The 21,679-nt window shown below is 35.0% G+C and overlaps 4 protein-coding genes and 1 long non-coding RNA gene across 6 annotated transcripts; 3 read left to right on the plus strand and 2 right to left on the minus strand.

Moving 5' to 3' along the window:
* The first annotated feature begins 882 nt into the window (after window positions 1-882).
* LOC111806499 (uncharacterized) lies at window positions 883-3,536 on the plus strand. The gene is made up of 3 exons (XM_023691842.2): window positions 883-1,258; window positions 1,375-1,480; window positions 3,346-3,536. Exons 1-3 carry the CDS (start codon window positions 1,094-1,096, stop codon window positions 3,426-3,428), a joined length of 354 nt encoding a protein of 117 aa, XP_023547610.1. The 5' UTR covers window positions 883-1,093; the 3' UTR covers window positions 3,429-3,536.
* Window positions 3,537-5,045: 1,509 nt separating this feature from the next.
* LOC111806636 (uncharacterized) lies at window positions 5,046-8,629 on the plus strand. The gene is made up of 4 exons (XR_002816848.2): window positions 5,046-5,439; window positions 5,544-5,672; window positions 7,045-7,097; window positions 8,494-8,629. It is a non-coding gene; the product is annotated as an uncharacterized LOC111806636 (long non-coding RNA).
* LOC111806635 (protein DETOXIFICATION 55-like) lies at window positions 8,378-10,394 on the minus strand. Of its 2 annotated transcripts, XM_023692014.2 has the most exons (3): window positions 10,263-10,394; window positions 10,071-10,150; window positions 8,378-9,958 (listed from the first exon to the last, which is right to left on the minus strand). In XM_023692014.2, the coding sequence occupies exons 1-3, from the start codon at window positions 10,303-10,305 to the stop codon at window positions 8,471-8,473; spliced, it is 1,611 nt and encodes a 536-aa protein (XP_023547782.2). In that variant the 5' UTR covers window positions 10,306-10,394; the 3' UTR covers window positions 8,378-8,470. The 2 variants fall into 2 exon arrangements, with proteins under 2 accessions (XP_023547782.2, XP_086984940.1); XM_087128814.1 differs by lacking the exon at window positions 10,263-10,394 and having other exon boundaries at window positions 10,071-10,204.
* A 7,556-nt stretch (window positions 10,395-17,950) lies between these two features.
* Window positions 17,951-18,937, plus strand: LOC111807290 (RING-H2 finger protein ATL2). The gene has a single exon (XM_023692952.2). It carries the CDS (start codon window positions 18,083-18,085, stop codon window positions 18,839-18,841), a length of 759 nt encoding a protein of 252 aa, XP_023548720.2. The 5' UTR covers window positions 17,951-18,082; the 3' UTR covers window positions 18,842-18,937.
* A 746-nt stretch (window positions 18,938-19,683) lies between these two features.
* On the minus strand, window positions 19,684-21,679 carry LOC111807634 (putative pectinesterase/pectinesterase inhibitor 21). Its single transcript, XM_023693437.2, has 2 exons — window positions 20,550-21,679; window positions 19,684-20,468 (listed from the first exon to the last, which is right to left on the minus strand). Exons 1-2 carry the CDS (start codon window positions 21,595-21,597, stop codon window positions 19,777-19,779), a joined length of 1,740 nt encoding a protein of 579 aa, XP_023549205.1. The 5' UTR covers window positions 21,598-21,679; the 3' UTR covers window positions 19,684-19,776.

The following is a 21,679-nucleotide window of genomic DNA, read 5'->3' on the forward strand; positions in this document are numbered from 1 at the left end:
TAGATAATGAGTTATATTTTTTATGTCGACATTGTTTGCTTTGTCCTTGGTTTCTAGATTGTGTGAAAAATAAAGGCGAGAGTAATACATCCTTAGCTCGTGTTAGTTTTTAGGCCTCGCATGGCGAAGAAGCAACATCAACGAAGGAAATTTGTTACAAGTGTCTTGACGAAGGTTTTGTGGACGTCAAAGCATTAAACGAACTACCTCGTTTTTTCTTCTCTAGCTCCAATTAACCCTTCCCCCTTCGAATCCCTCTCCTCGAGGGATGGACTAAGGTGGGTTCAGATGGGTATCGGTTCTCTCTTTTCGAGAGAATCTGGTTAAGACATTGTTGTTTGTTAAGCGAACTACCCTTTTTTTTTTTTTCCTTCTTTAGCTCTAATTAACCCTTCATATCTCTCTCTCCGAGGATAGGCTAAGGTGTGTTCATATGGGTCTCGGTTCTCTCTTTTACAGAGAATCCGATTAGCCCTCCTTCTTCCTTTCGAACCTATCTCCTCGAGGGATGGGCTAAGGTGGGTTCTTGATCCTCTCTTTTACCTAGGATTTGGTTTAGACATCATGGATCCTCAATTGTTAAGTAATTCAAATCCAAAAGATAAAAAGAAAAAAAAAAACTATTATTAAAAATAAATGAGTTACTTTATTCATTATTAATTGATTTAGAGATGAAAAATAAGTGAATGAATAATTGAAAGTAAATTATTATTTTAACCGAAAAATTAAAATGAGTGGTTGGAAAGGGCAATACAGTAAGTTGAGCAGTACCACTTTTCGTTCTACAGCTGAATTAGCTCTTCGGAAGCACTAAACGACGACGTTTTGCCAGCTGTACCGGAGACAAATTTCACCGACGGCTCCATTAAAGACCAGATTGCAAAAGCCGCAATAAATTACAGAAAGAGTCAAATCTTTTATCCTCTCAGATTCTGAGAATTCACGAGTTTTTCTTACAATTTCCAGTCAAATGATGAAGTAATTCCAAATTTCTTGAAACGAAAAAGTTGCAGAGATTGCAAAAAGGTTCCTCTTCTCGCTACCGAATCGGCACAGAAGATCAGAGAAGAAGAAGTAGAAGAAGAAGCTGAAAATGAGTAACGATGCTAAGAGAAGCATTCAAGGGAATCTAATGGTGAAATCTGTGTCGGAGGATCGGAAACCGCTGGCCGTGGCGACGACTGGCAAGAAAATCGTTATAAAGAGTGCCGATATGTTTGGTGATGTGCAGAAGGAGGCCATCGATGTTGCCATAGCTGTCAGCTCTCTTTTCTCGATCGCTAATTTTCTTTTTCTTATTTTTACCTCGAGTTTTGTGTTTCTACTGTTGTTCTTTCTCACGATCCTCGTTTCTCTTGGGGATTTTGGTTTCAGGCATTTGAAAAGCATAGTGTAGAGAAGGATGTAGCAGAGTATATTAAGAAAGAGTTCGATAAGAGGCATGGACCGACCTGGCACTGCATTGTTGGCCGTAATTTTGGTAACGGATCTCTCTCTTCCTCTAAAATTTCAACTCAAATTTTTGTGTTTTTGCTGATTGATACGCCTTCTGGCTTCAAGTTTGGTGGCGAAGGTTTGCATTGTGAATGGAATAGATCTATGCTTGTAGTTTGCTTATGATGAGTGTTTGATCTGGTTAAACTAGTCGAGTACTAAAAGGAGTTACTATTTCTAGATTGTGAATGTTCGATTTTTCACCTGCATTTGATAAACAAGAAGTCCTTCCACAAGATTTCATTTAATTGAGCTGATTTAGATTTGTAAAGTGTAACTTTTACAGGGAACATAAAAGTTTTTCTTCTCAAACTTTCACATTCCGTTTCCTTCTAACGTCTGATTTTAGTTTTTCATGAAATTTGAACTCAAAATCACCCTGGACTAATTTAGTGTTATGAGAGTGCGACGAGGCCACCACGGTGTGGCTTACGATTTTAATAAGTTGGATGTATGAGGGTGAAGTAACTCAAATCTATAAAAGTGGTTATTAAGGGCATGCTGAATTTTGAATCCACATCCAACCGTTATTACGAATAGCCACATTATGGTGACCTCATAGAACCATTTTTTCATGTTGGAAAGTTAGATTAGTAAAGATGTAAATAGGTGAACCAAAAGTTACCTCAAAAAAGAAACTGATACCATTGTCCCTTCCGGCTTCTAGAAGTTAGAAACTCTTCCTCCTGAACATAAGAACCTCTTAATCCTTTGAGCTGACTCCTACGGTAGGTTCGACTAACGTTTCTGTAAGAGTTTTTGTTTTCGTTTTTGAGTTGGCAACCTATTCAATGAAGGTCACGCAGCCTAATGGGAAAGTGCCCCTTCCTGGCCCAGGGAGTGAGGGAGAGTCTAATCTGTCATCCATAACATTAGTCAAGTTCGTGCAGCACATCTGTCCCTTTTTACTTTCATAATTTGACCAAGGTTTCAAAATTCTTACAAATTGCTTTCAGCTCTTGCTAACCAAAACATACCCAGATCCGGAGACATATTAGACATCCCAAATCATTCAACAAGAGAAAAGAATGGATTTGTTCATATTTGTTAGATCCCACATCGGTTGGAGAGGGGAAAAGAGCATTCCTTATAACGTTGTGGAAACCTCTCCCTAGAGGACGCGTTTTTGAAACCTTGAGAGGAAGCCTGGAAGGGAAAGCCCAAAGAGGACCATATATGCTAGCAGTGGCCCAAGGCCGTTACAAATAGTATTAGAACCAGACACCAGGCGGTGTGCCAGCGAGGATGCTGGTTCCCAAAGGGGGGGGGGGGGGGTGGATTGTGAGATCCCACAGCGGTTGGAGAGGGGAACGAAGCATTCCTTATAAAGGCGTGAAAACCTCTCCCTAAAGGATGTGTTTTTAAAACCTTGAGGGGAAGCTCGAAAGGGAAAGCCCATAAAGGACAATATTTGTTAGCGGTGTCCTCGGGCCATTACAAGATTTCTTGCAACCTCCCGAGTGGTCAATGTCAATGTTATCAATATCTAAGGATTTGAGATGTCAATGGACTTGTCCATTCACTCTTTCAGCAACCAAACCGCGTAATTGCTCCATATAAATTCCTTTATCTTTGTGAAGAAATGCATTTTTACCATCAAGCTGATGCAAATACCAATCATGAGTTGTGGCTGTCAAGGTGAATAACGTGACATAAGTTGGTCATTTGAGGGTTTCAAAATTTATTCTGTTATCGTTATGAGAGAAAAAAAAAAAAAAAACATTCTTAACATCAAGTTGATACAAAGCCAAAGTATCAACTTGATGTTAAGAATGTACGAATAACGTGACATAAGTCGAGGATTATAGGTCCATGATTTTTAATGTTGAATTTCTGTTGTTTTTATGGCAGGTTCATATGTGACCCACGAGACAAACCACTTTGTTTACTTCTACCTGGATCAGAAAGCAGTTTTACTATTCAAATCTGGTTGATAAACATGTATATTATGCAGATTAATGAATATGTTTAACTGATTATGATCATCGCTATTTAATCAAATGATGATATCCTTATGGACAAGACAATCTTCCCTTCTGCAACCATATTTTTTCCTTCTTATCTGTGGATTTTGCCTAATACACTCTAGCCTTTTGCTCTAGACATAATCAGCTTGTTCGCCTGTGTGAACAAAGCACTCGGTCGTTCAAAATCATGTTGATTGCATTTGGTGCAGTTCTATATTATTAGGAGTTTCAAAATGATGTATTTCACTGTTCTAATTCTTCTACATTATTTTTTAACTGACCTGTTACAAATTTGGTCTAGATGTTCAAATTTTCACTCCGCATTGTAGAATTATTATTATCTTTTGTGTGCCTTGGGTCCCTCGCTTCTGTTAGTTCGTCCTCACTCGAACCATTTCTTTTACAAGTTTACCATTTCAAGTTCGATAAATAAAAACTATGTATCAATTATTTGAATATTACTGTCACTTGCGAAAGTGAACATTTGTACCTACGACTTCAAATAGAGTTGTCTCATATCATTTACATCCAAGTTAATTAGTTTATGCTTAGACTTCGTACATTCAAGTTGATTATGTGGGTTTCCGTTTTCACGGTTTAGGTTGCTCCCATTTCACTCGCCGCTACAAAAAACATATGATCCTTTGTTGAGCGGACCTTACCGCAGACGAATCAATTTTTTTTCACATGTGGATTGGTGGATTTCTCATAGTTGGTGCTGCCGCGCATGCAGCCATTTTTATGGTAAGAGACTATGATCCAACTACTCGCTACAACGATTTATTAGATCATGTACTTAGGCATCAGTAATTATTTTTTTAACTAATTGCGGTTAAATATGCTTTTACAAACATTTTTTACCTTTTCAGAATTAGACATTATTTTGTCCTCTCAAGTACCACTTGTACAAAGATTCATTTCAAGTGATTAGGTAGGGACAAGATTGGAACCAATCGTCCTTGGGTCATGGGTTTGATGAGTCTATCAATTTCTACATACCGTTTCTTCCCCTTATCTTTCTTTCACTATTCCTACATCGGGGATGCTTGACCGGTCTCAAACCATCTGAGTTAAAAAAGTGTAAAAGTAGGATAAAACGGATAAAACGGAAAATTTGAAAAATTAGAACGTCCGGGGTATGTAGGTAGAATTTACAAATCAACCTATTAATAATTGGTTAATAAAACAATTAAAATTCTTACATAATACATTTCATTGAATTACCCTAGATTTTACTTAAAGAATTCTATAAAGTGAAATTCACACTTTTGGAATAATAATTAGTAAAAAAAAACAAATAAATAAAATAAATAGAAGAGAAATATTTTGCATTTGGAGGTAAAATATAACTTATAATAAGCCTAAATATATTAAAATATACACACTCGACCAACAAATTAGGGGTTCGATCCTCTACAACGCATAAAAACTCTTGAAATTTGGGCCAATTTAAAGTGGGCTTGCATTTGCATTTTGGATCCAATTAATCACTGGGCTTATATTGGCCCAATTAGCAGATCGGGTCATACGAGGCCCAAAGAATTACGGTTTTCCTCGGTAAAAAATAAAAAAATAAAAAAATAAAAAAAAAACCGCCAGGAAATTGAACAGATCCTGCTCGCGAACTTTGATCGTCTTCGAAATCAGAACTGAAGTTAATCTCCTGTGGTTTCAATATTTCCATTGTTTTTTTTTTTTTTTTGCCTTTTTCTTGTCTCGGAAGTCAAAATTACTTGAAGAAGATTCTCAAATTCCACATCAATGCCGAGCGATAATCATAGCTTGTTGAAAACGATTTGGTGTGGTGGACGTCTGTCATATGATGTGAAATTTTCTCACCGAGCTTTGATGAACAATGGCGGATTATGTCGGGACGAACAATGGAATTCAGATTTGCTGTTGCCAATGGAGTTGATGAATATGTTAATCGAAATCGAGAAAGTTGGGGAACAATCGTGTTACTGGTGCTGCAATATCGGTACTCTACGACTAGTCCTGCTTTATTATCCTCATCAGTACTGCCGGATCATGTCCGCCATGGAAAATACACTAACGAACTTCATGACCTATATCCTCTTGCAGTGTCCATATCTGGTGGATGTTTCCCGGCATCTCGTCGTCAAGGAGCCAATTCTTCGACAATCGGAGTTGCTAAGCGAACAGCATTATAGTTTGCGATTGAGAAACAGCAACTGTGAGATGAGATGACTGGTAAAATATTCCATATTCTCGTTAAAGAAAATTTCTAATAGTTTTTCATTTTTTTCTCCGTCAGTAATTTTCTTACTGAGGTCGGAAATTTCACTTTTCTCACGATGCAATTCAGAGTCAGGCAGGCAATTTTAGTTAAATCTTCATAACATTATGCATGTTTCTTGTGTTTCTTGTGCTTTTTTTTTTTTTTTTTTTTTTGTTCCTACTGAGGCTGTTATTTCGAATTAGAAAAGCAAATTCGTTCTTATCGTTATGAAGATTCCATGTCACTTAGTCGGCTGCATGACGGTCGTTTTCAGGTCGTATCAATTACTATATCATCGTCGTTGTGGAAATGGAGTTTGATTGTAATGTAGAATCTTGCATTGGTGTTCCATGTTGTAAAGTATGCACGCCACTACTGTTGCACGCTAGGTGTTTGATGTAACGTCTCTGCATAATTTGGTTACCCCCTGCATAGTTTTTTCCCCCCCTTTTCTTCTTTTCAACATGAAAAGTCTCAACTAATCAACTCTTGGCATAAAATTGAATCATCTCTTGACTGGCTGAGTGGTAATCTGTATTACATACATAGTAGGTTTGAATCTCTATACATATCACTAAAACTGCATCATAAAATGTATTAGTTCTATATGACACCGTTACTTTTAAGTCTTGTTTGATAACAATTTTGTTTTTAGTTTATTTAAAATTTAGAATTCCGGTTTCCTACTAATGTCTTGATTATTATTTTCATATTTCTTAAACCATTTGAATTCTTAGTCAAATTCTAAAAGCACGAACAAGTTTTTGAAAACTATTTTTTTTAATTTTCGAAACTTGACTTGGTTTTTGAAAACTTGAGTAGAAAGTAGATCACAAAACAAAAAAACTTATAGAGGACAGTAGTGTTTTATTTTTTAAAATCCAAAAAACAAAACTAAATGGTTATCAAACGAGGATTAAAGTTAAAGTACTAAGAGTCATTATCAAAAATACTACTTTTTGTTACAACTTAACATCTCTATTTTGACTTCCACCGATCTGCACCCTATGGGGAGGTAAGATGATTTGCACAACTTTTTGAATTCTGTTTGGATACTGAATGCAAAGAGCAATCAATGCTTTAGTTCTTTAATGATGAAAAGTTATTATTAAATGAAAATGTAGTGAAGCTTGCTTTCGGTTGGCAGAAATGTTGGGCTTAATTCAGTTGACATAGGTTCATTCCCTGGAAATTAGTTGAAGGGTCAGCAATCAGAGGACATAAAAAGGCAGTGATCTTAAACGACATTTCATTAAATTTAGTCTAAAGAGTCTGCAGAAGAAGCATAAAGCCACGCTGTTCTCTAATTGTTTGACATTATTTTGCTGCCTTTCTTGCACACAGGTAAGGAAGCTGGATTCAACTTTTAATGATCTCTTCCCGTTTGAGTTTGACAGGTAAGACAATTAGATTTATACATCATCTTTGCCTCACTAACATGCACAAAGTCCTTAAATTTAGCGAAGCCTTTATTTATTTATTTTTTTCTTAATGGAATACCCAACTCCCTAGACTGGAACATTTATCAGAGGTTTTGTATGATTTAGGTGCTGCTTGGGAATAATGATATGAAATTGTTTTGGACTTTCCAAAACAATATTTGGCTGTTTACTACAGTAAACCAGATTGGATTCTAAATCTTCTAAACTTGTTTCCGGTTGAGTTGATTTGAAAGTTCCTGAACTTGAGAAGTTATTTGAACAAAGAAATGAAGATTGAAAATACGTGTATAGCAACAGGATTGATTTACATACTACTTCACGAAACAACTTTTAACGAGTTCATTTAAAAATCAAAGGAATTTAAGAAGAAATGAGTTCAAACCATAGTGACCACCTACCTAGGATAAAATATCTTACGAATTTCTTTGACAACCAAAACCAGTTGAGGTGTGCGTTAGTTAGTCTGGTTAATCACATATATAAAAGATTGTTGTATAGAAAATATCCCAATGGTATTGATGGAATTATATGATTATATTAGAAATTTGTCCTTCCAAGACGTCTAATTTTCGAAGTTTTGAGTGAACTTGATTAGGAAAAACTCTTGGAGTTTGGGCTATGGATCTGAACAGGCACAAACTTGGACATTTTTGGTTAGATATCTTGGTTCAGCATTGCTTTATACCATTAAGAAAGAAGAATCAAGCTAGTGTGATGAGGTATATACCAAATTCCAAGGTATATAATATCACGTCTAAGTTTAAAAGTTTTTACCATAAGTTGAAACAAAAAAGGTGTTTTCTCAGAAAAAGAAAAAAAACAAACCCATCAATTTTGGCTACTTCGCCACCATAACTGAAGATCTAGCCTTGGGAAATGACTATATTGTCCTACATTGTATATAATGATGATTTGAAGAATATGAGAGCTGTATTGTTGAAGGTTTGTTTATGGATCCATGCATTTGCATGTACGAAATACACTGTGGCGTAGCGCACGTTTCATTTGTTGTCTCAATGGTCACACACACACACACACCACACAACACATGGCTGGTCTGTTACTGTGCTTCCATATGCCTCTGCCATTTTTTTCGTCATATAATTTCCGATCGTTTGAAAGGGAAATTTCATTCATTGATATGGCACCAAATTCTCCACCAAAAAAATCACTATCTCAATATATTACAAACTTATCCCAATTCCAATTTACCTAATAAATGAAACAAAATAATAGGCTTTGAAGAGAAATGAAGATAACTATAATATATAGTATAGCTTCCAATTAAATCCTAGTTACAGTTGTATCATTCAAAATTAAATCTGAATTTACGTGTCTTGTTTTTGAACAGGCGATCCTTTGAGAAATTCAGGACCTTCCTCACGTATGGCTGTGTGGTTTGCATGTACAAAGACGTTATCGGTGTTTTTGCCTACCAAGTCTTCGGCTTTGATTGACTCCAGTTCCCAATCTGTATTGAAGACCACTATTAAGATTGAGACCACACATGCCATCTGAGCTGCCAAAAGCCCATAGCAAAGACCCACAAACCCAAACTTCCAAACAAACGCCGACAAGACGGCCACCGGCGCCCCCACCATGTAAAATGAACAGAAGTTTATTACTGCTCCGATCCCTGGCCTTGCACTTCCCCTCAGAATCCCGCAGCTTGTTGTTTGTGGGCAATTTGCTAGCTCGCACAGCCCGACTATGGGCAGAACCGCCATTGTCAGCTGTAGAATTTCCTCATCTTTTGTGAAAACTCTCCCCCATGTCCTTCTGCCGATGGTGGTCAGTGAGAGCCCCATCAATGAGCCCACCAAGGCCAATCCTATCGCCACCACCCCTGCCAGTCGGGCCTTTTTGGGCCCGCCGGCACCGAGCTCGTGGCCAACTCTGGTTGAAACAGCGGCACTGAGAGCCGTTGGTAATGTGTACATTAGCGAAGTTGTTTGGATTACAATGCCTGAAGTCGCAAGTGCAATCCGCGGGTTATAGAGGTACCCAGTGAGAATGGTCATGAACTCATACCACCACCATTCCAAGCAGACTCCTAGACAGCTAGGAATGGCCAACTTGATCAGCATTCCCCAATCCTCCCCCACCGTGGCGGCGCTTTCGGCAGTGCTGCTTTTCAGTGGCACAAATAGATTAGCCTCCTTGGAAGAGGAGGTGGAAAGAGTACTGCGAGTGTTGAATGTCAAATAGAGTAAAAGGAAGAAAAGGGTATTGAAATTAGCTATAAAATTGGAGATAGCAATCCCACGGATTCCAAGATCAAGAGAGAAAGTCAAGAAAATGGCAATGGGGACATGTAAGAGAATAGCCAACAAATTACACCACATGACAAGCCACGTGGTGCCTTTGTTTCTTAGGTAAATACGCAAAGGGTGGAGAAGACTATTCAATACCAAATCAGGGACTGCGAAACGGCAATAAACAGCTGCAATTCTAGTGATTTCTGGGTTCTGGTGGAGGACCAACATTAGAGGCTCCAAATTGAGCCAAAGAAACCCAACGGGGATACTAGCAAAAAGCAAAATGAGAACCGTTCTTTGTAAAGTGAGAAACGCAATGGAGGAATTGTGAGAGCCAAAGGCCTGGCTGCAGAGTGGCTCCATTCCCATGGCTAAGCCTGAGAGAATTGAATAGCCAGTTATGTTTGTGAAGCCGATGGCCAAAGAACCGGCGGCGAGATGGAGAGTGCCAAGCCGGCCCATGCAAATAACAGAGATCATGTTTTTGAGATAGCCCACTAAGCCGATTGCCAAAACAGGGAACCCAATGTCAGCCATTTGCTTCAGCTCGTCCAGCACCTTCAAAACAGACTCCAGAGAAGAGTTAGCAAACAGGTAAGCCATTAATAATATATAGTTCTATTATTTTAGTTATTATTCTCTGAGAAGATTTTTCTTCAAGAATTCGTACCTCTGCCATTGTCGGGTACTTTTGGAACTTCTCTTCTGCAAGCATATTTTTTCCTTCCTTTGCCACCTTGGTTCTTTTCTCTGTGCTCATGAAAGAGGGGGAGGGGGGGATAGAGAGAGAAAGAAGAAAGCAAAGTGAGTGTTGAGCATGCAAGAAAGAAAAGATTTTAATTTATAGAGATGGGAATTGGACCAATTTTGTGGGGGTCTCTTTTATATGCGTCTATGTGACACATTCTTTCATCTCTTTAAGATGCATGAAGGCCCTTCTTTAGTTTTGCTCCCCATTAAAAGTTCTAGGAGGAAAAAAGGAACTCCGTTCATCAAGTTAGTGTGGGGAATAATCGACCTTTTCCGATATTTTCTCTTGTCCATTTTGAACCTAAGGTTTTATGACTCAGATTGACACCAGGTAGTTGTCTTTATAGACAAATGATCTCCTCTATTCTTAGTTAATAGTTAATATAAGACTTCGGTCGCACTCCCGACATTAAAAAGAATAGAGTTGAATAGTGTCTTAATTTTAAAATCATGTTGAGAAGCTTTTGGTTTGTATATCTTATTCGTATGTTGATGAGCGAAAGCTCAGATATTATGTCGTTCGGATGTTTAAATGGACTCATGAGTTGAAGTTTGTATAACTTGGGTCGATAGTGGAGTGTATATTTAGTAGGTAGGTTTATAAATTTAGGTTATAGCTATGCCAATTCCTCGTGTTAATTTATATGCTAATAAAATATTCCATAGGCTCTCTTTTTATAGACAAAATTGGCATTAAGTTCTATATGGGCATGGGGTATTATATGCTTGATTTGTATAAAACATGCATTTCTTGTTTAAACCATGTGATAAAGTTGAAAATAACATAAAAAAATACCCATAATTTTATGGAACTTTGGCACTTTCCAAAATTAAGGGAAACATATCCACTTTCCTCTTTGTAAAACAATCATGCTTATTTTAAGTTTTAAAATAATGCCTTGATTTCTCTTCACGTGAGAAAAGTGTTTCTTTATAGTCGAATAGGTTTTTAGTTCCATAATTATCCCATAATTTCTTTAATGTTTCCGATACTTTTAAATATGATGGTACATGTCACTCTTATAGCATTCAGTTCCGTCAGATTTTCAAATTTTACTTAGAATCATTTTTTTACTATTTGATTGCAGTTAATAATAAGTTTAGTTTCAGCACGGTTTTAAATATATTAGAAGGTGAATTATGAACGTTTGCCTCTCGAATAGGGACTAAAACAAACATAGGTATTTGCATTTTGTGAGAGAAAGAAAGCATAAAAAGAAAGTGGAGCTTTCTTGTTGGAGTTTGCAAAATTCAAAGAAAAGAACATGTTGTAAATGAGGTGCCTATAAAGCTCAATAAATGGGGAAAGCTTATGCAATTTCTTGCCTAAAGTTTGGTTTGTTATTATTATTTTTAGAAGCGCAGCCAAAAGTTTGGTTATACATACTAATCAATAGTCAAATTGAATTTGTCACAACACCACATGTTGTACGTCTTCTTATGAAGTTAGTGCTAATATGTACAGCCAATATAAGGTATATTTCAACTACCAAAATTGTGGGGCTCATTGTTTTTCCATTCATGTAGCTTTCCTTACCACGTTTATCTCTTCCACTTTTCTCGAACCAATTTGATGATCATATTTTGATGGTGTTATTGTTCTTGAGTTGATTCAACAGTCAAGAAAACGAACAAATTGATTCAGGTATGTTTGAAGTTGAGTCCAAATCCATAATAATGGTTTGTTTAAAATATTCATACTGTGAGATCCTACATCGATTGGAAAGAGAAACGAGTGCCAGTGAGAATGTAGGGTCTCGAAAAGGGATGGATTGTGAGATCCCGAGGAATGAGTGACAGTGAGGACGCTGGCCCCAAAGGGGTGGACTTTGAGATTTCACATAGGTTGGAAAGAGGAACGAAACATTGTCTATAAGAGCGTAGAAATTTTTCTCTAGCAGACGTGTTTTAAAACGAGTGGCAACAAGAACGCGGGGTGGATTGTGAGATCTCATGTCGGTTGGAGAGAGGAACGAAACATTATTTATAAGAGTGGAAACTTTTCCCTAACAAACGCCTTGTAAAAAATCTTGAGGGGAAACTCGAAAGAAGAAGTTTAAAGAAACAATATTCGCCACCGATAACCTTGGGTTGGTAAGTGCTTAGGCGCAGGTAAAAATTTATTATTTAAACTCTATTATAATGGCACTATATATTTATATATATATATTTTCCATATATTTAAAGCCTAAAGTTGATTTAGAAAGAAAAGATTGTTAATTTTATTTAATTAAATGCCTTTTTATGGATATTGATTGCTTAGGTTTCTCACAAAACTAACGTCCTTTCATAGCAATCAAATTCTTGCCTCTTCTTTTCATACCAAATCAAAATGCTCCCACAATTCTTATCTTCCCACCAATTAATCATTCAACCACTGTTCATATAAAAATTAGATTTCATGACTCAAAATTTCACGTAATTTTATGAACTCGACTTCAAATTAAGCAAACGCACATACTAAATATAGGTTCGACTTTTTGATCTCGAATTATACGCAAACATAATTAGTGAATCGCGTACACCTTAACAACATTTCTCCGATAAAAATCTCTTTTAATACACTAAACTACAATCAAAATAAGGATCAAGATTATTGATCGCCTTTTTTGGATGTCACACACAGACAAGACCATCCATGTGCTGTCGATTTGGGTTAAACGAACGTCGATAATTATTACACCCACTTGAGATAATCTTGTCTATCCAAAATTTCATTCCATCACTTCTTTCTTTACGTTAATAGATGGGATTTCTCACCTTACTTCATAGTTAATTAAAAAAATATATATATTAGTAATGGAACTATAGAAATAAATAAATTAAAAAATAAAAAAATAAAAAATAAAATTGGTTGGTTGAAACGACGCCGTATCGAACTGTCACAATCCTCCTATAATTATTTATTATTTATTTTAAATTTTCCATTAAAATGGAATTTGTTGTTAAAATGCCAAAGTCTGAGGAACCGAATGGGAAAACAAAGAAACTCAAACCACCGACACCTTTTCTGCCGTCTCCCCCAATGAGTAACAAAACGACACAGTTTCAGTTTCAACAAAATAATTAATTAATTATTTATTTATTTTCTAACTTCATTTAAAATTGTTTTATTTCCCCTTCCTTTTTCTATTAAAATTCATGTAGGTGCAGAAATAATTTATGATAATCGAGAATCAAGAAACGAGAAATTAAATTTCTCGTTTCGATTATGGTATACGTAAGAAGGTTCAGGCTCAACTCGTTAATAAGTGGTTTGTAAACGTAAAGGTTCGGACAGTACTTAAAATCATTGAAACGGTATATTTTGATATCAAAACAAATTAATGGATGATGGATCGTCATTTGTGTTTATGTGAGTTCGTTATCTAAATTTGTTGTCGTTAAAATTGGAGGGAGAGAAATGAGACGGAAAGAAATTAAAATTTGTTGTTATTTGTTGTCGTTATCTAAATTCCCGTTACATGATCACGTTACTTACTTATCTTGAAGTGAGAAGACTCTGAAGTGTCCTTTGTTCGATATTTATTTAGGGCATGGCTCTGATACCATGTTAGATAAACACGACTCTCCACAATGGTATGATATTGTCCCCTTTGAGCATAAGTTCTCATACCAATGGTCTCGTACCAATGGAGAGAGTATTCCTTCATTATAAACCTATAATCTTTCCCTAAATTAGCCGACGTGGGACTTTCATCATCTAACAGTTTTAACATAGGATTACTTCATGCCAAATACGCTTAATTTTGAAGTTTTTATGATTAAAATACGGAAGAAAAAAAAATCATACACTCAAATAGTATCAATTTATTGATACAGTTGATTTGACATAAATTTATTATATTAAAATTTATCAAAATAAACAAAATTCATGATTATATAATTATATACGTGCAAGTTAAGAACATTCAAAAGTTTATGATATAGAAAATTATTTAATTATATTACATATATATTTCCAATTCGTTTATTAAATATAGATTTTCTATGCCAGTTCTAACTAGGTCCCTGAAAGATTCTAACACACGACAAATTAAATGAACATCTGTATTAATATTATCCATGGACGATTAGGTTACTTACTCAGTATTTTTATACTTACCATTTTTTCCTTTCTTTTTCAGGTGTTCGTAAGTTATCCGTTGAGGTAGTGGAGCGTTTGAGAGCAGTGCGGACACAGAAAGAGAGTCTGTCCATAGCGTCAGTCCATTTTTACTATTTTGGAGTATTTCGTATTTTGTTTTATACTTGTATTCTCCGTCAATATCTTGAATGATATCATCTTAGGATTTGTTTTAATTTTATATTGAATTTTGGACCGTTGACTTCCTTTTCTTATTTTTTTTATCATATTTTTATTTTTTATTTTACTTTCGTTTTTTAGTCTCAATTTAATTTTCGAAATCTAAAAAATTGTATTCGTGACGTATATAATTATAATTCAAACGTTAGGCAAGAAGTTTATTTGAAATGGGTCCCAAAGTCAAATCACTCGTCCAAATTAATCTTCGTTGAACTATTAACATCGTTGCTTTCATGTCAATTAATTAAAATAAAGGAATAATATATATATATTATCTTAATTTTATATTTTTTTATTAAAAAAAATGTTAAATCTTTTAAATTAGGTCAAAATGCATTTTCAAAATTGAAAAAAATATATATATATATATATATATAAAAAAGAAAAATAATTAAAGTTTTTTTATTGTCTGGAGTGAGAAATTTGAAACGAATATTAATTAAAAAAAATTGTATTTAAATAATAGCTGGAAAATAAATAGTTCACTAATATTTGGTTTAATTTTAAGTTATTAGTTTAAAATTAAGAAAAAATAATTATCATAAAAAAAGTGTTTTATAAAACATAATATTAAATTAATTATAAGAAAATAAATAAAAAAAAAGAAAAAAAAAACCCGGGTAGGGGGCAGATTAACACGTGAAAAGGGGATGTTTTGAGGGCACAAAAGCATGTGACTGAATTGACGTTAACCTAAATCTAAGCTCTCTTCTTTACTTTCCTTCCCATTAAAGCAATCAAATCCAATTATTTATTTAAATATTTATTTTCATATATTATTTCATTTTCTCTTTCTTCGTATTCAATTTGAGCATAGCTTAGTGTATAAAATATTGATTACGGTTCCAAACGTTGATGGCTCGATTTGAACATACTTTTGATGTACTAATTATCTTACCAACAGTAAACGCTAGGTAGCGGATAATTGCTGAAAGCATATAAATCGTAAGCCAACTCCAAAATGAGTGAATTTTTTTATTAAAAAAAACTAAATCACGAGAAACAAAAGATGCCTTATTTTTACGAAGCTCGACTTATCAATACTGTCCATCTCGACGTATATGGTTCAGCAAGTCTTAGCTAAAAGATCAAAGATTTGAGTACTTGTTCTCGAGTTAAACCAGACAAAGGCTAATTTTTGGATTTTTTTTTTTTTTTTTTTTACGTTTGCATCATTTCTAATCAACATCTTGATCGAGAGTACAATGTGGACCGTCTACATTTCGGGTTATGGACATGTTTGGAAAAATAATATTTCCACGATCGCTTTGACCTAAAATTGTAAAACCGTCCTTTTTTTTTTTTCTATTTCTAATATATTTTCTTCCACGTGTATAAATTAAAATTTGTTGTCTATAAATCATATTTTTATGTTCTAAAATGAACCGTAACGAAATTGCATGTGGGGTTTATTCTATATTACAAATTTATATTTTATTAAAAGTATATAATAAAAAAATAATAAATATGAGCCCAGTTTTTAAACTAGTGATGCCAATGGTTAAAGCCCAGTAATTTTGGGCTTCTGGCCTTCCAAGCGGCCCAAGTTTTTACCCTAAGATTTTAAACTTTTTATAATATTTTAATTCATAAATAATAAATAAATGTAAAATTCCATTGACTTTCTATATTTTTATCAATATTTTCACATGTATTTTTTAATCTAAGTTTCCTTATATCGTAAAATTTTGATAAAATATAAAAAAAGTGATTATAATATAATGACTGAATTAATAAAAATATTATTGTCTAGAAAATATCTCTAAATTTTTAAAAGTTTGAGTAATATTTTTACACTTTAAAAATTTCAAAAATACCCTTAAACTTTTAATAGTGTTTCAAAAAAAGCCCACAATATTTTAAAAGTAGAATTAATATCCTTTGTATTTATAAAAAATTAAAAATTAAAAAATTTCTTACCGTCAATATATGGACAAAAACCGTTTGTCTACACTTTATAGATTATCTCCAAACTTTTTAATGTTAGGGTTCGTAAGTATTTTTGAGACATGATATTAGCTCTAAATATATACTTTAATTTTTTAAAAAAAATTAAGGGTATTTTTGAATATTTAAAAGAAATTAAATATATTAATGAAATTTTTGAAAACCAAGACTATTTTTAAATATTTTTTAAAATTAAAAGAGTATTTTTAAGACTCTTTTAAAAGTTTAACCGTAATTAATTTCATCCCGACAATAAAAATATTTTTAAATTTTTAAAAAGTAATTTATTTTAATTAAACAAAATTAAATAATATTTTTATTAATTTAGCCCAAACACCTAATAAACATTTTAGTTTATTAATAAAATGAAAAGTGTTTATTTATTAATTATTTATTGGGAATCGTCGATTCTATAGTGATAGATCGTTAAGTCAAGGAAATGCGCGTTATATTTATTTATTTATTTTATTGTTTTTTTTTTTAATTTAAATTGTTTTAAGCGTAAAGGGAACGGTCGTATTATTGGAAAAAAAGAATAAATCGAAAATTGACAAACCAAATGGGCCCATAAAATGAAACCCAGTGGCCCAAATAGTTGGGCCCACTGGAGGACATTTCAACCATCTTAGTTAGGCAGCTTCCCTATTACTTTTCAATCCATTTTAACCACACTTCACTTTAGTATTTATTTATTTATTTATTTATTATTTTTTTTAATTCATTCATTCCCGAGTGCACGGTCTAACCATCGACTATTAAAATAACAATCCATATCTTATTTACCGAACAATACTCGAATCATCATTTCACTTTTATTTAAAAAACACAAACCCGAAAAATGTCATAATAGGTTTGTGTTTTTTTTTTCTTTCGTTCATTTCAACGTGTAATTATCAACTTAAGTATAGTTTAATGGTTTAATATCGACTAAAAGGTACAAATTTCAAAGAAATTATTATTATTATCGGGATTTATAATAGGTATATTTTCTTATATCTTAGTCCATCTAACATATTTTCAGCGATAACCGTAAAAATGACTAGAGATGTCCCGGGGCGGGACGAAGATATTCCCATCTGCATTTCTGCGCAAATTTTCATTTATTTTTTGTGAGGATCAGATTCTCTACTAGAAATTTTTTTATGGTTCATTATTATTTGAAACGAAGCGATGTTACCATGAGTGACAATAAAATTTATCATATAATTTTTTTAAAATAAGTAAAAAATAAATATAAATTAATAAAAATATTAAACTAAATTAATAAAAATATTTCTAATTTAAAAAAATATTAATAATACCCTTTAATTTAAAATAAATAAATAAATAATTTTTTTTTTATTAATTTAGCCACTATTTATATTTGAATTTTGTTTATTATTTTTTTAACTGAGTCAATGTAATTTGTTTTGCCTACACCACTACTGCCAAATCCATTTCATAACAAATCCAAATAATTAATTTTTAATTTAAAAAAATATTAAATAATAATTTAGCAGCCGTTTAAATATTGTTCTTGTTGACCTACACAACTTCACAGAAACCCTCACGAAGCTTCCTTCCCATTTTCCTTTAAATTTATTATCCCTTTTCTTTCTCTCTTCCATTATCAAAATAATTACCTTCGCCTCTCTTTTCTCTCTCAATCGCTACCGGACACACTAAAACGCCGCCGTTTCATGGCCGCCGAGGATGACGATGACGGCGGCGGACTCTTGTCTCCGTCGTCCTTCAAAAGCTACGCTCTCAGCGGCAAAATTATGCTCGGCGCAGTCATTGTGTTGTTATTTGTCGTTATCCTCATGATTTGTCTTCATCTCTATGTTCGATTATATCTCCTGTCCTCCAGCCGCCGACAATCCCGTAGCCACCGCCGCCGCCGTCGCCGCCGTGTGCAATTTGAATTCACAACCGAGCCTCGAATTGCCGCCGCTTCATCGCGTGGTTTGCCGCAGTCGATTCTCAAATCCCTACCCGTTTTCGTTCACTCGATGAAACCCGACCCGGATCCGGTTTATTGTGCGGTTTGTTTATCGGAGTTTGAAGAGAATGAAATCGGGCGGACTATTCCCAAATGTAACCATAGCTTTCACGTGGGGTGTATTGATATGTGGTTTTACTCGCACGTGACCTGCCCGCTTTGTAGATCCGAGGTCAAACCCGAACCTGGATCCGAATCCGGCCCATCTAATGACCCGGTGGAGATAGTTCTTGATGTTTGCGAACCAGGTTCGAGATCTAGCGAGGATGAACCGGTTCGTGAGTGTCCGGTTGAGATGGCGGCATCGGAGGAGCTGGTGGATGTCGAGTCGAGGCCAGTAGCCGACATGTCGGAGACAACAACGAGTTTTGTGAAATCCTTGTCTTTGAAAAGGATTTTAAGTAGAGATGCAACGGAACAGGATCTGGAGAAGGAGGAATCGGCGGCTGTTTGTTGAGAAAGATAACCGTTCCACGGTGGAACGGGATGAGAGTTGTAAATATCTGTTTAGTTTTATAGATGTAAACTAAGATACGAACTTATCAATTTTTGTGATATTTTCTCCTCCTAATTTCTATTTAGTCTCTACCATTTTAAATTTTATATTTTTATCTTTAAAATTAAAAAAGATGAAATACACCTAAAATTACATTAATACCCATATAAATTGTATATGGATAAACATCACTATCTACCCCTATTTAGAATATGTAAGGGCATTTTCGTAATTTAAATCATTTTTTTATGACATCGGTTGGTATATTGTAATTATCAATTTCTTTATAGTTATTTCATAAGAAAAAAAGAAAGCCAGAATAAACTTTTTTATCCTTAAAATTAAAGAAATTAAAAAATATGAAATGCCCCTAAAATTACATTAATACCCTTATAATTTGTATATGGATAAAAATCATTATCTACCCTCCCTCGTCTTCTATTTAGAATATGTAAGGACATTTTCGTAATTTTAATCATTTTTTTATGACACCGGTTGGTATATTGTAATTATACATTTCTTTATAATTATTTTATAGGAAAGAAAAAAAAAGCCGGAATAAAATTTATATTTTTATCCTTAAAATTAAAGAAATTAAAAATATGAAATACCCTTAAAATTACATTAATACCCTTATAATTTGTATATGGATAAGCATCACTATCTGCACTCCATCGTCTTCTATTTATAATATGTAAGGGCATTTTCGTAATTTTAACCATTTTTTATGACATCCGTTGGTATATTGTAATTATCAATTTCTTTATAATTATTTTATTTAAAAAAAAAAAAAAGCCAAAAAATAAAAAGTAATGTAAAATTTTATTTATTTATTCCATTGGATTTGCAGTGTTCTGTGCCGAATTGGTGAAAATAAGGCGTCTCCTTAATTCCATTTACATCATTCCAGAAGAATAGGGGACCCCTCTGACTGGAATCCAAGCATCGCCGTCAATAAATCGTCTGGCGGTGTAAGCCGCGGCGTGCTGCGGCGTAATATGTCTAATTCCTCGCCACTTTACTCTATGGCTCTGATCAGCCCCTGGCCCTCTGTTCTGTACCTCGGCGTAGAACAATGTATTGAGTGCAAAATCGCCCATCCACGGCAACCATCCTTCTGGCTGGATCAAGTCGTCGATTTGAGACCCCATTATAATGGTTCGTGAATATTGCTTCCATGGCCGCCCCAAATACGCCTTGTTCACTTTCTTAAACGGTAAGTAAGCCGGGTCGCCCATGAAGTGGCAGCCTTGGAAGATCAACGCCGTCGGTTCACGACGATTGAGCCGCCCGTGAGCCGTGACAATGCATTGCTGATTGTCCAATGGCTTACGAACCACTAGCTTGCAATTCTGGAAGATAGCAGCGGAGTTGCCAAACACGAAATCAATGGTGCCACTGATTATGCAATCTCGATAGAACTGACGGTTAGCATGGGCGTAGAGAGTGTCTTGGTACCCATCTATTTGACAATTGTAAATGATGGCTCGATCCGATTGGACACGTAGGGCTACAGCTTGGTGCTTTGTCGGTCCAGCGGTGTTCACAAACCCCATGTCTCGAACGAAGAAATTAGCTCCAATTGCAGCTAGAATAGTCGTTAAATCATCAGTCAATCCAAAAGCTTAATACGATAATGATAATAATAAATAAATTCATCGATACTTACCGAATGTAGCTGTCTTGAAAGTTTGAATGCCGTCGACAAAATTTAAATTACCGGTAACAACAGATTTGGTCGGTCCGTCACCGTACATGGTCAAATGAGTCATATGCTTAGGAATAACAACAATTTCCTTATAAATTCCGGCTTTGACATAAATCACAAACGTTTTATTACTCTTCATCGGGACATCAACCAAAGCTTCATTTATTGTCTTGTACTTTCCGCTCCCATCTTGAGCCACCACCAGGTCGGGCTTAATCGCCCCCGTCCCCATTTGCATTAGCCGCCGCTTTCCGTCGCTAACCCACAACGGCATGTCAGTGTCCAAAAGTCGTCGCCCAGTCGCTGCCGGCGCGTGAAGTGTACCCAAAATGTTGGACAATTCACTGACAATACCAAGGCCGTTAGTGGTCATTTCTTGAGCGGACTTCAAAAACTCTTTCATTCTCTCTCCGGAATCGCCGGTAGTGTTTTCAAATCCGTCAAGACAAGTTTGTTCATAAGTGAGAGCTGCACTAAGCCAAATCTTTAAATCGTTAACAAACTCCTCAAATTTCGACACGTGGAAGGTGCCGATTCGATGGTAAGAATCGTGGAGATCGTCGATGGCGTATTCCAATAACTCGCGGCAATTTTGAAGAGCTTGGTTGGCTCTTGGGTCTTGAGCTAATTCTTGAAGCGTAGTGGAATTTCTAATCGCCGCGTTAAGTTTTTCCACGGCGATTTTGAACCCAGCTTTGACAAGCTCTTTCGGGTCGGTTGTGTTGCCGGCTTCCACCATTAAACTCTCTTCGCAAGTTTCTTTGTAATCCGTTGGTTGACAAATGGTTTTGATTGCTTTAGTTGATGACGAAACCTTCTCGCCGTCGTCACCGTGATCATGAGCGTCGCCGCCTCCGCCTCCGCCGCCGTCGTCGAGATCCTCTTGAGGAGCGTTGTTGACGCCGACGGTGACGGCAACCACCATAGCGACGAGTATTAAAGAAGAAACGCTAATGACGGCGATTTTCTTCTTCTTTTTGTCGCCTTCGGCATCAAATCCGTTGGACATTTTTGAAAAATAATATTTTTAATTTTTTAATTTTTTATTCTTTTTTTTTTTGGGTTTTTTTTTTTTTTTTTTTGTTCTTTCA

The sequence above is a fragment of the Cucurbita pepo genome, chromosome 12 (genome assembly GCF_057944985.1).
Source record: "Cucurbita pepo subsp. pepo isolate OVF chromosome 12, ASM5794498v1, whole genome shotgun sequence".
In the NCBI taxonomy this organism is placed as follows: domain Eukaryota; kingdom Viridiplantae; phylum Streptophyta; class Magnoliopsida; order Cucurbitales; family Cucurbitaceae; genus Cucurbita; species Cucurbita pepo.